The sequence below is a fragment of the Anopheles coustani genome, chromosome 3 (assembly GCF_943734705.1).
Source record: "Anopheles coustani chromosome 3, idAnoCousDA_361_x.2, whole genome shotgun sequence".
Classification (NCBI taxonomy): Eukaryota; Metazoa; Arthropoda; class Insecta; order Diptera; family Culicidae; genus Anopheles; species Anopheles coustani.
In genome coordinates, this window is record NC_071288.1 from 48,633,513 (window position 1) to 48,647,638 (window position 14,126).

General features: G+C 48.9%; 2 protein-coding genes across 2 annotated transcripts; both read left to right on the top strand.

Annotated features, from left to right (window-relative positions):
• The first annotated feature begins 1,538 nt into the window (after positions 1-1,538).
• Positions 1,539-10,336, top strand: LOC131272028 (alpha-tocopherol transfer protein-like). The gene is made up of 3 exons (XM_058273636.1): positions 1,539-1,595; positions 9,329-9,633; positions 9,715-10,336. Exons 1-3 carry the CDS (start codon positions 1,539-1,541, stop codon positions 10,334-10,336), a joined length of 984 nt encoding a protein of 327 aa, XP_058129619.1.
• Positions 10,337-11,510: 1,174 nt separating this feature from the next.
• LOC131262239 (odorant receptor 83a) lies at positions 11,511-13,878 on the top strand. The gene is made up of 5 exons (XM_058264204.1): positions 11,511-12,562; positions 12,775-12,886; positions 13,064-13,219; positions 13,291-13,323; positions 13,843-13,878. Exons 1-5 carry the CDS (start codon positions 11,511-11,513, stop codon positions 13,876-13,878), a joined length of 1,389 nt encoding a protein of 462 aa, XP_058120187.1.
• Positions 13,879-14,126: the final 248 nt, after the last annotated feature.

Below are 14,126 nucleotides of genomic sequence, written 5' to 3' on the forward strand. Positions count from 1 at the left end.
TCGAGCGATCAGGCAGGGTCCCGACCAAAGAAATCCGGCAGCCGGAAAAAAAACCAAAGAGTGCGCATAGCCCGTTGTGTTCGTGAAACCGACAAAACCCCAAAACCAAACCAAGGTATGCCCGCCCCGATTCCGGTTCCGTTTGCAGTGAAACTTGTTTTGTGTAGCAGTTCGAAGTTCTAAAACCCGCAAAAGACTTTTGTACCAGAACAATCATACCGCAAGTGATCCACTTTAGCCTCGGAAGGATACAATGAATACAGGGACTTCGAAACCGATACATTTCGGAGCTAGTGAACAAACAGTTTTTCCCCCATCATTACACAATCGCCGTCGATGCAGCTCGTTGCAGCGGGTTTACAAAATCGCGGAAATCACATTGCTCCGCAGCGTCTTAGTTAGTAGTTCCCACTGCTTTTCCCAGTGATCCCCCCCCAGCACGGGCAAAAGCGCCTACTTGGTTGAAAAACCGGTTCACTGTACCGATTGCGACACCATCCAGCACTGCTTCCAGCATCCCGACGGGTGCAGCCGAAACATGGCATGCGGTGCATTCGGTGCACCACTGTCTGCCGTTAGACGTCGAACGATATTTGAACGAATCGCGCAACAGTGTGAGCTTGGTGTTGCTTGTAGCGGATTTCGCCATCGGCTGCAGAAATGGTGATTGAAACGGTGCTACTCGTTGTTGTCAGTGGTGGGCCAATTTTCGCCAGCACCGTGCAGCCTCCCACCAGTTTTTCTTTGACAATCTGTGTCCCCTGGATGACGACAACAAAATACAACCCCAGGGGCCAACCAGGAGGGCCCGTTTTCCACCGGGCAAACTGGTATCGAGACGACGATTTTTTCTGCTTCGCTCATTTTTCGGAAATGAAAGTGCTTTTCCGTTCACTTTCAACACCCGTCCCCGGTTGACGCTGGATTGAACGGACGAAAACGCTTCACCGTTTGATGATCGATTTTTATTTGCTCACTTTGAGGCGGGCTGCGAATGCCGAGACGATACCGTACCGATGAACTAGTTTTATGGTGCGCACAAACGGTAAAAGATGAGAGATTGTTTGAGCGAGGACAGGAAAACCAACACAGCAGTGGAAAATATTTTTCACCGCAATAAAGAGAGATAGTTTTTTTCTGCTTTCTTTTACAACGCTTTTCACATGATCATCGTTTCTTTTCCTTTCATTTTAGTTCTGTCTTAAATATCAAATATTTGACATCAAACATTCTGTTCAATTTTTCTATTTGTCAATTGTAGCATTTTTGTTGGAAATTAATTTTATTTTTAAAAACACTTTGATAAATCATACAAAGGCGTTTCAACGTTTCCAGTTCCCTTCCTCCATGCATTTGACTCTTCTCGCCTTTGTTGCCAACTTTACTTATATCTTTTTCTAGGTCTTTCCTTCAGTCGCACTGCTTTAGTTTTCTCCACCACCGTTCAATCATTCACGATCTAATCTATTGATTCTTCTCTTCTTCCACTTCACACACACACTCCGACCGTAGTCGAAAGCGTAAAATTTGTAGTAAAGATGCCACCCACCGTCCATAAGGAGACCAATTTCTCCACCACCGACCTGAAGTGGAAGGTACGTTCGACAGCCGTCCGTCCCGTGCGGACGGCTGCAGCATATATGGCATGTCGGTTGCGCATGGTCGGTTCGCTAATTGGTTCGCTCGATGGGGGAAACAGCATTCGGGGCCATCCGTGGTTTTTATGTTATGATTAACGAAACTAATACCGTCCGCCGAAGGTGTCCGAGCCTAACAATCAGGTGGGAAAATGAGCTGAGGGCATATTATACGGGATTTATTTACGAGTACCTAGTCCGAATTATTATAGGTAGCAGAAAATAGTTCGTTGTTGCTAACTAAACCTAACGAAAACTGCAGTGCTAACCTCTTGACAGCCGCTTAGAAACTGTAAAACCCAACCATACGCTTCTGTTGACTCATAATCTGCCACGCTCGTTCAGCTAACCCCGTTCAACCCCTGATTTATTCTAATAATGATCTCCAATAGATAAATGTTTCTCTCCGGAAAAATTGCTGAAGTGTCCTACAGATTTGTTTGATGGAATGTAAAAGAAAATCACGCTCACTTCGCTTCATCGCAACGGTTGCAAGCGGCATGGCAAGCATCCGCTGCAGCGGCGGCAGAAAACGAAGCAGAGAAAGCAGCTGCAGCAGCCATCTCCCGAAGAAAGCCCGCGTGCTCCATCTCGGCCCGTGGAAACTCGGCGAAGCGTCAGCCGCAGACAGCTTTCCACCGATAATCAATCAAAATAGCTTCCCCGAGCCTCCGTTTCTGCGCGCTAATTTTCGATTCCGTGGTTTTCACGGTTTGCAAAAGCGTTTTTTTGGCGAGGAAAAAGGCCACCGGATTTGCCCCCCCCCCCCACCTACTCCCATCATTCAGCACACCTTCCCTTCTACCACGATCACCACTGGAGTCAGGCGATCGCCCATTTCCCAACGCCTTTCACCGCGGAAAAGAAAATTCGGGCGGGTTCGTAACAGGGAGGGAAAAATTAACTGCCCGCCCAGTCAGCGTGGTGTTTGATCGATCGGGCCGATTTTCCAATCTGCTCGGGCGTTCGGGCGGGCAACGTTGGATGACCCCGTTTGGCGGGTGAAATTAACTCGACCGGAAAGCAGCAGCTTGAAAATTGAACGCGTCGAATCTCGGCTCGGTGAGCTTTCAAATTTACGAGCCGCAGCATACGTCAGCAGTGCTCCATCTGTGTAATTGTAGCGGGGAATTATGTTTCCTACTCGGACAAACTGTCTGTTCGTTCAATCGGTCCTATTGGCAGTACCGTTCCTTTGGGATTTTTTTTATGGCCAACCAGTTTGCATTAACCGGGTTCGTTTTTGATTTTCATTCTCCGCGTCGGCACGGTTCAGTTGAAATATCTGGCTCATTGCTTCAAAGCTTCCCTCGACGCATTTGCATTTCCGAGCGTCGTGGACGGCGAACGTGCTTGCTCGTCGCTATCTGGATCCCCGTGTTCCAACAATTCGCACACCTCTTTGCACCACCAAAAATGGCAATCCCATGAGTGTGTTAGAATAATTGAGTGTGCGAATAATAATTTTGCACTAATGCACGATGCATTCGATCGTGCTGAACTAATTGTCGGCTACTTTATTTGCATTTGATGGACCCGGGCGAGATGGGGAAACAAACGTGCTTGATAGTAGCACGAGAAAGAAGGGAATGGTAAACCGTACCAAATCCGTCCCGGGACGCAGTTGCGGGTTGAATTCGTGCCCGGACAAACTCCGCACACCCATCGCGCTCGCAGTTTGTGCTTGTCCACGGGAATTTGCGGGGGCAACACCATTTCTGCCTAGTAATCGCGTTCTCGAAGGATGAATTATGACTCGCCCTGCAAAACGCTTTACTGACACCATTTGTAACAGCTATAGGGGATATTTCCCGTTGCCATAAATCTCGCAAAACGCAAACGCTAAGAATATTTCAGACGTTCTTCCCCGGGTTGTTAGTTTTCCAGCTGAAGTAAGGGCAGCAGAGTTTTTTTTTAAGACGTGCGAACGCTTTCGTGCGCCCAAAGGGTGCCATTCGATCGGATGGAGCGATAAAGTAAGCGAAAGCATAAACTTCCCGGCGTCCGTATCGATCCGCACGGTGTCCTTTCCGTCTGCTGGTCGCAGCAGGACGCATCGCTTTTCGGCAATAGATCCCAATTTGGCTGCCGGGAAAACTACCAAACTAACATAAATTTAAATGGAATATCCGGTGGAAAAAGTTGTTTACTACGGCCAGATGTCTGGCAGGAAGTAGGACCGTGAGAGCGATAGATATAGCGACAGATCGAGCGAGAAAGAGGAGAGTTTAGTAGCGCTTGCTGTTTTGCGGCTGAGTCTGCTCCCAAGGTCCGGCTGGGAAAGGTCATGGTTGTGACAGGGCTTAGTGTTTTCCCCATCGGTGGAGTTTTCACTGTGGCATGAAGTTTGTTAGTTTGCAGCGTAATGTTTGACCGTGCATGGGGTATGCATCTGTGAAATAATACTCCACGGAGAGCATAAGTTGGCGGCACACAGTCCTTAGGAGAGTTCCATGTATTTCGGAAACGAATTGCAATGACAAACTTTTTCTATGAAATTTTCCGATGTTTTGTAGAGTCGAAATGTCTTACAGTTGCTATTAATTTTTAGTTTAAAAAACATTATTTTGATCATTTAAATATTCGTCTAGCAAATGAGAGACAACGAGAGTTTGAATGGAACATTGCTTAGAATGGGAATCTTCCAAATAAACCTGTTTTTGTTGTACCTCAAAGTTGGTCACATCATCATCATCATCATCATCATACTCCTCGGCATCAGCTGGGTACTTCATTCACTTCTTTCTTGAATGGGTACCTTCTTCGTTAGCAAATAGGGTCATGAAGTGTTCCGACATTCGAGAGCTCATTTGTATGTCATGAACAAAGCATGAGGAAAATATATGAGTGGCCGAAATGAATCGAGATGATAACTTCACTGGACGAAGCGGGCTGGGGTGACATCAAAAAAGGCAACCCCGAGCCCTCCAGGCTGGAACCTAGTTTTATAACGAACATAAGAAAAAAAAAATACCAAATACTCGCCAGTTTCGTAGGCAGCTTTTGAAATTGACTTTCGCTGCCGCTTCACAGCGCACATGTTACCGAGATCGAGGTGGAGATGACAAGCATGGCGAGTCGGGGCAAATGGCAACATACACGTACATGCCATTGAACGGCGGGCGCACTCGGATCCGGCCAGATGCTGGTGGGGAAAATGATGAAAATACCAGAGAGGGACAGAGGGGGAGAGGGCACGAAAAAACCCTCAACACTGTCTGTTGCATAACTTTCGCTAGGCTATGGCCGCCAGCGCAAGCGGTAAGCCCACTCTCCAGCTTCGACGACCGACGAAGCCAAGCCTAGCGCTTTCTATCGTCTCCATTCGATGAAGTAAACTCAGCAAAAGTGCAAGTAAAAATATTACGAAAGACCTGTACGGACGGACACCGACATTCTGGTTGGCGAGCGGCCGGGGTTCCGTCACTAGCACATCCCTTAACCGTTCTACTGCCGGCGACTCGTTTGTGCCATTCTGTTATGGTAAGTGCTTTTTTCCCGTCCTCGGCGAACCACATCAGTTCCCAAACGGGAACGGAGAGGTGGAATAAAAAGTGTACACACCAATCCGTAACTTCTTGCAGGCGGATTTCCTCCAGGGAGGGCTAAAACATATGAATGCTGCCAACACCGTCTGCAGGGTACAGACGTTGTCAACCTTCGCATGGAAAGGTTGTACACCGCGTGGCCCCCGTTTGGTGGGTCCGGGTTTTTGCTGGGAGCCCATAGGGGAAAATTTATGCAGGACATTCGTTTTATTCGAGTGTCCTTCGGGGCCGATGGGAATAGAAGAAATCTGCGAATTGATGATTGACCTTCCTTTCTGGAACGACTTCGATTAAAACTTTGAAATGACCGATAGCCATTGTAGTTGAATTTCCCCGACCGAACGCCAGGGGAGAAAAATTGGAAAAGAAACCATTAATCATTTGTCTAATCTTGCACCGATTGAGTTGAACAAATCGCAACTTCTGTGCCAAAGAAACATCGGTCATTCTACTTTATTTTTCCAGCCGAATCACATCCCCAAGAATCTACTACAATCCATCCACTTTTTACTCCATGACGTGCGAGTTTTTCGGTGTGAAAATTGTTCGATTTTCATCACAGCACGTGTCCACCCGTAGCTTTTGGTTCCCGCAGGCGAGAGAAAGAAAACGAGTTCAAGGCTGTGTGTGGTCAAAGTTTCCCCGTTCGCCAGCCGTATGGCGATCCAAAACCCGGTTTAAGAAGTTCCGCTCGCTAGCTAATGGATCTAAAATGGGTGTTGAAGTGCACTGATAACCACTTCACTGGCAGAAAAATTAAGTGGACCATTTTCCGACCCGGGGGTGTTAATTAACAAGTAAATTGTGCTAGTCAGGCCTCCGGAGTGGTGGCATAAAAAACAGTTTGTGGTAGTAATTTCCTTGAAAACAACGGTGGAAAAAAAGTTGTCTAAAAATCGAAAGCAACTCAAACATCCATTTGACTTTCTTACGGTACCTTTAAGCTTTCTTTCGGGGCAAAAGTTTCACAATTAGACTTTACCGTTTCTTTTCCTCCACTTTCTGGGATGGAGTTTTTCTTTATTATTTTTTAATAGAAACTGGACCAACACGGTATCACACGTCACCTTGCCCCGCAGATGCTGCCCTGCGTCGTGGTGTCAGTTGTTATTTGTTTCAGCTGGAGACTTTTTCGTTTAATGACCGCCCGGCAATCAGCATTACGTGGCACATTATGAAACAGTAATAAAAACATCCAATTGACCAACTCGTCCGCTCGGGTCGTTTGTCTTACGCCCGGTCTTACGGTGGCCAACCGGGAGGTGAATAAATCTTGCTCGAACTGTTTCCCAAACTGCTTACACTTTGCGTCATTTGGAGCTAGTTTGTTTAATTTATTTTCTTTTTTCCCTTTCCCTCCCTCTGCCCCTCGTCGCTGTAGTGCTCGTGCAGTCAAAGATGGTCTTATTTATGCGACTTTTCGTCACTCGGTCTGCGTGATGGTGTAATTTTCCTCCGACCCCGAATGATGAGAAATAACAGAGCATTAATGATAATTTAGTTTCGTTTCGTTTTGCAGCACTGCAAAAAACACTGGACTTTGGTCACAACGGTAGGGGAAAAAAACAGCAGAGACCTATACCCTCACTTGATGAGATCAGATGGTACGAAAAAGGTTCCGGCAGGGTTTGTGCTGTCTCTTCAAACTTTGACACGGGTCTTCCCGTGGACATGGCCATAAAAAGGCTGGCCCGTCGTTCAGAAATTGCCCCGAGACACTCGCGTTGACACTGATTTAATAATCTAATTTACCGTAGCGCGATCCGAAAAAATATCTTCCTCTTTCGGAGCGTGATGTTCGCAACAAGTGCGCCCCGTGGGTGACGTTTGGTTAAATACCCACCCAAAAATTGCGTCCTTGTTGCATGCCAAACTTTCCCCAAACGGTCGATCGATACGGTCAATGTCAACAGCAGCAGCAACTTAAAACGGGACGTCACATTAAAACTGGGTGAATGTCATCACCGACCAGGACGCCGGTTATTTGATTTGGTTGACTCGTTATTTGATTAGCTGGATTGAAGTATGAACTCCCGAGTGTGCCGAACCGTGTACACACTTGAATCATCCTGAAGGTAACTCAAAATTCAAGGTGGACCAGATGCTCGTTTGAGGTGAAGCAAGGGCACTACATTAAAATAAAAAAAAACATTCCTACCAACAAAGATTCGGTTGAATAATAACTTCATCCAAGCAGTCAACAAGCCGAACGAAAGCAAATTGCTCCAAAGAAAACAAAGTTAACCTTCACGCCATCAGTAACGATGGAGCAGGAAGAAAATAAACAACTTCTTTGGAGCAAGAAGTCTTCAGAGGTGGGTGGATGTGCAAAAAGACCTCGCCTTTTAGCTCCGCTGGCTTTTTCTCTCTCGTTAGATTTCTGGGCAGCTGACGTTTGATAGTTCGCTCGTATCTGAACATTTTCCTAGCTCTAAGGAACCAAAAATAATGCTGAAAAGCTAAACCAGAAACCAAAATCCACCAGGCGCGGTTTGTGCAAGCCGTCTATTACGGCAACACCCCGGATTGAATTCGCTGTATAGCTGCGGGTTGGAAAAACAGCTCACCATCTGCCACGTTGGAGCGAACGGATTTAAGCTTCACACTCCGGAGGGGCCGCTTTCTAGCGTTACATGAATAATTGTGTTTCCTTTAAGCTGCCCCTTTCCCCCGCCCGAGCCCGCAAGCACCAGTAACCACCAGTAACCACCTGGTTCGGACGCTGTTTGCGTTTATGGCTCGGGCAGCGACGGTGTGCTCGCGATGTGGCGTGCCTGCGCCGTCATCAGCGGTTTTGGTGAGTCGGCTACCGATGCGGCCCGGTACTGCAGCATCTCACGTGCCTCACCGGGCTCATTATGGCCATTATGACGCTTGCTTCATCTTTTATTTCACATACCTTGGTATGTCTGCTGGTTTCGTGTCTGATTTATTTCTGCTTCTATTTTCCACCGTCCCACCACTGACTCTTTGCGTGGCTTTTCCTACGTGGCTGTAGAGTAGGTTGTTATTGCTCTCCTTCTGGCCCAATCACTTAACTTACGGCTAGGGGTTTTTTCGCTGGAAATCTGCTGGAGTGGTTCGCTACACCGTATCGTCCATGTTCGTTGCATAAGCGCACAAAGTACCTTCGCCTGCTCGGATCGGTACAATCGGTAGCCACAACTTCATTCCATTTCGTCTCTGCCTCCTATAGTCCCTAGGTTTGTTTGGATGCGCCAGCAGTGTTGATTAACGCCCCAGCCTGCCCAAACCCAAAGGCCAACCCAATCCCCCCTTCCCCATCAGTTCTCCTCACCCTGCTAGAAAGGACCGGAGCGCCACTCTGGTTCAGTTGTTGCAGGTTTCGTTTCAACGAACGCGACCACCACCGCGTGTTGTTGCAGTTCGGGTTGGAAGAAGTATATAGAAAGCTGCACCGGTGACGTGGCAACGCGAAGGTGATGGTGGCTGGCCATAACCACAACCATGACGGGGTGGAGCGCGACGCATCATTCAAGCGACGGGATTGATGCGTTCGCCATGCTACGGAGCAGGAGCTTCTCGTATAATTGGACCGATTCGGAACGCGAACGGGAGAAATCAGCTGCTTCTAATTGCTGGCTCTATCCGTTCGGTCTGGTGAGCAAGGGAGTCGCGTGATGAGCTAATTGTCTTGGCCACGCGCTCTATCTCTATGTGGCTTAATGTTACTCCGACCCAACTACCAATCGTAGTCCCTGATGAGCTCGGCTAGCAAACAAACAAGTCCTCCGCGTCGACTGTGTTGCGTAGGGTATAAAACTAATATTTAACAGAGTGAGTTCCTCCGGATATTTCAATCTGAACATTAAATCTATTTGAAAAAGTTACACACCCAAACAAACATAATGCTAACACATGTCCCCTCGCCGTCAGCAAACAACGTCCTCACCGATCTAAACTTCCACGTCTCTAATCTAACCCAATGCGGTAGACACTAATGATCGCTTCTTCGCGGTGTCTGGTTCCGGACGTCATTGGTGCGCATCGGTGATAGTCAAGGTTACGCAAAACAACCTGCCTCCTCCCTCCGCTTATTCGTCAATCGACTTCAAATATGTACCTTCATGCATCTCTAATTCGGTGCCGTTGTTTGGTTCCATTTTTTGTTTTCCCCTGCAGATGACTCTCGTCCAGCCATCCGGAGAGCTGAGCGCCAAGATCAAGGAGGAGCTGCGCGAGCCGGCAAACCCGGCCGACATTGAGCGCGACATTGGTATCATCCGCGAGTGGCTCGGCAAGCAGCCGCATCTGCCCAAGGACATGGACGATGCCCGCCTGCGCACCTTCCTGCGCGGCTGCAAGTTCAGCCTGGAGCGCGTCAAGCAGAAGCTGGACATGTACTACACCATGCGCAACGCCGTGCCGGAGTTCTTCACCGAGCGTGACGTCAGCCGTGCGGAGATGACCGAAGTGCTGAATGTGATGTGAGTATCAAGCCACCTCGTTGGAAGAAGAAGTTGTGGGATAGACGAACTAACCTGGTGTATATGCGTGTGTCTCTGTAGCCAAATGCCACCGCTGCCGGGTTTGACCCCGAACGGATGCCGTGTGGTGATGCTGCGCGGTACCGATAAGGACATCGCCACGCCGAACGTCATCGAGTCGATGAAGGCCACGCTCATGATCGGCGACATCCGGCTGGCGGAGGAGTCGGTCGGTGTGGCCGGCGATGTGTACGTGCTGGATGCCAGCGTCGCCACGCCGACGCACTTCGCCAAGTTCACGCCGGCGCTGGTCAAGAAGTTCCTGATCTGCGTGCAGGAAGCGTACCCGGTCAAGCTGAAGGAGGTGCACGTCATCAATGTGTCGCCGATCGTCGACACGATCGTCAATTTCGTCAAGCCGTTCCTGAAGGAGAAGATCCGCGAGCGCATCCACATCCACAGCAACATCGAGGACCTGTACAAGTACGTCCCGAAGGCGATGCTGCCGAGCGAGTACGGCGGCGATGCCGGTTCGTGCAAGGAGCTGAACGACCAGTGGCGCGCCAAGATGGCCGAGTACACCGCCTGGTTCAAGGAGCAGGAAGCCTCCAAGGCCAACGAATCGCTCAGACCCGGCGCACCAAAGACGGCCGATGAGCTGTTCGGCATGGACGGTACCTTCCGGCAGCTGACCATCGACTAGACGCCCGCACGGTCGGCATCTGGAGTGCATTCCAATCCATCATCATCGTCATCCATCCAACCCGAGCCGGGAATCCCCCGTGGTCCCGATCGGTATCCACCGAAGCTACGTCATGACCCGCTTAGATCATCTCATTCAGTGTTTCCTTCTCGTGACCCCTCGAGGGCTAATGAAGTAAACACTAACCAAAAAAAAACAACATCATTTAAACCCATACTTCCTACCATTTAGGTTTGTCCCATTCTCAATCCTTCATCCTTAATTTTTTTTGCGTGTAGTGTTAGTAATGGAAAAAAAGTATCCCACTTCTCAAGCATTCCCCAAATGTTGCCTTTTCGCCGCTCCTCGGAACACGCGAAGAGGTTGGTTTTGAACTTGATTCGGAGAATTGTTTAAAGATTTCAGGGCTTATAAAGCCCCCTCGTAGCGAAACCTAAAGTAAATGAAACGAAAAGTGATCCTTCTTGCGGAGCAACGGCACGGGAGGGCACTTCCGGCCGGCTCCGTTCCTCTTTACTTAACCTCGTTTTGTGTTCGTTGCACGAGAATTGAGATTTTTCCAGATTACTCATTAATATAAGCAAAAAAAACGGAAAAAGTCAATTTTGTTACAGTTTGTTGTATTGTGTATTGCTATTAAAGACTTTCTTGTTTAAAAGGAAACCCATGTCGGTGTGTGTCTGTTTCTTATTAGTTAGAGCGAAAGTATCACACGGGAGTGTAAAGTCCTTCCCAATCTTCCTTACTTTAAACAGGGCGGTAAGGTTCGGTTGAAAGTGGGAAGGAATTTACTTTCATTAAAATTTTACCACCACTAATGCTGGAAGGTTTTAACAAGCTTCCCTTCAAATACCGTAGCACGAACCCCAACGGGCAACCCTTTTCGGGACAACCAAACCCGTCGGCTCGCCTTTCGTCAATAATACATACATAATTTGGCAATTAATTCTCACGGCAACACTTCGCCCCGCTGGGAAAATGTGGAAGGAAAATAGGATGCTAAATAATTTACCCTAATATATTTTGACGTGAGCCCGGATCAGAAAGTCATGCTGGCGGCACAGCGTGTAATAAAAGGAACTTGGTCGACGGCCAATCCCACTGCTCGTTCAGTGCAACCACAAACTTTCGGTGAACAGTCAGCCATTTTGGGAAAACTTTAAACCGTTTCGCCATGTTGAAGACGCACGCCGAGGACGATCGAACGATTTCGCTGAACTTTCGGTTGCTCGAGCTGCTGCTGCGTTTTGTCGGCGTGTGGCCAACGGACTATAGGCCGTACCTGGCGAGGTTCTTGGGATGGCGTTCCGGCGCCGTCTCGTACGTGCTGGACGCGGTGTATCAACTGTTCTGGCTCTTCGTCTGCCTGCACATCGCAGCGTTTCATATCGTGACGATCGTGACCGCCGAGCTGAAATACGATGAGCTGTTTTTGATCCTGATCACCACCAGCATCTACTGCATTCTGCCTGCGCTCAACGTGTACCTGCGGCTGTATGAGGGTAAGGTGCGTCAGCTGTACGAGTACGCGAACCGGCTGTTCCGAAAACGATCGGCAGTGGGGACGTACTATCTCTCGATCAGCTCCTGCTACCGGTTCGCCAACCGGTGCATCTTCTGGTGGATCGTCACCTGCGTGCTGGGTACGATGCATTGGGCGATCTACCCGATCCTCTCCCAGGAGCGGACATTGCCCTTTCCCTGCTGGTACCCGGTCGATGTGCAACGCTCGCCGATGTACGAGCTGGCGTACATCTTGCAGGTGCTCGGACAGCTCCAGGTCGGTCTCGTCTACGGTCTCGCCGGGGCCCTCTTCATGGTGTTTGTGTTTATGGTGAGCAGCCAGTTCGATATGCTGTGCTGCAGTCTGATGAACATCCGCCACACGGCCATGCTGCTTAACGGGACGTACCGGGTGAAGCTAAGCGCATGCCAGCAAAATCTCGAGGTGGACACGAGTGTGTACTTCCTGCAGGAGGCATTCCGCGAAGATCTGGACTCCGTCGAACCGTTCCGCGGTCCACTGAAGAGCGATCGTCTGCCCGTTTCGCAAATGTACCTGATGGAACTGTCGGCGGAGCTAACGTACGTGCTTGAGGACTGCATCCGGCATCATCTGGTACTGCTGAGGTTTTGCGACCTGCTGGAGGGCTGCTACCACCCGTACGTGCTGCTGAAGCTATTCCAAATCCTACTTCTGCTCTGCTTTCTTGCCTTCATGGCGACCGTGGTAAGAGTGCGCGACTGCGAGGGTGTAGAAATTCAATCAAAATTCCTCGCCCACCGGTTGTCATTTACAGTAAAACCCGTCACAAACATCCAAACTCTACCACACCCGTTTCAATTCCAACCACTTTAGTATCCATTTCCGTTCGAAAATCCAGACAACTCACTCACACAGTTGCTTTGTGCACTGCTCTGTCCCCTTCCTGTACCTGTTCGCAGGAAAGTTTGTCGACAATGAAATTAATTAACGTGCTCGAGTACTTCATGCTCACGATGACGGAACTGTATCTCTACTGCTTTCTCGGGCAAATCCTGAAGACCCAGGTAGGTTGGTGCACCTGCTCAACGGTGAGCTTTTCCGCTCGAACAGGACGACCCACGACTTCGACGACGATGTAGGATGGCGGATTGATTTATGTGTTGTGTTGCTAACCTGCTTTTGTGTCACGCATCCCTGGCTCAACCAACCACTCCACACATCTCCCATATCCATCCGCCCAGGGTCTGAAGGTTGGCGACGCCCTGTGGAAATCGCCCTGGCACCTGTGCGGCGCCTCATACCGCCGGCGGATGCTGATCATTCTGATGAACGCCCAGCGACCGGTTCGCTTGACTGGCTTGAAGCTGTACGAGCTGAACCTGGAAACGTACTACACGGTAATGGAGTGTTTTCCGTAAATCATCCCGCAGTCAGTTTATTGACATTCTTTATTTCACTCTTTTTAAAGGTTCTGAAGGCGGCCTTCTCTTACTACACCATTATCAACAAGTTCCGTTGAAATGGCTTTAAAGAGGAAAAACAGACCATCTCAAATGGGTTTTTATTGGAACGCATTGGAAAACGGAACGGAAAATGTACGATCGAATTTCAATACACAAAATGGGAAAAATTTGTAGACACAACCTATTAAACGGTTGATGCTCAGCTAACAAATCTCGTCATGGATTCGCCGCACTCACACACGCCTTTTTGGCATCAATCATACAATATCTACCCCATCCAAAATGGCCCGCTGTATGGGATGGATCGATTTTTTCATCCGTCACGATTCGCATCTCCATTCGCTTTCACTCTTAATGCACCATTTATTTCAATCTCTACCCACAGGAAAATCCACCGCTAAACCACCCATCGCCGGTGGCTTGATTTGAATGAACGGTTCCCGGTATGGCCCGGCCGGCACCGAACAACAGTTTCGATTTTGGGTGTTAACCTTCGTCAAAAAAAAACCCCACCCCTGCGGGCCCCAAGCTCTCTCTCTCTTGCTTTTCTTCCCTACCTCGTGGACGGGAATGATCATAAAATGTTATCTTGAGCCCCATTACAGCCACCCGGCAGGAACCGGAGTTTAGCACGACGCATAAAGCTGAATCATACATAGTCAAAGGGATGTTGCGGCCGGGCAAACCACACGCGACAGTCTTTAAGATTCCTTCGGCTTCATGAATACATTTTTCCTTCACGATCTTCTCAGCCGGTTGTTGTTGTTGTTGTGTTTTCCCCCACTGCTGTAACGTCTCTTTGACCCAGCTCACTAAGAACGATGGGCCTTTTGGTGGTATG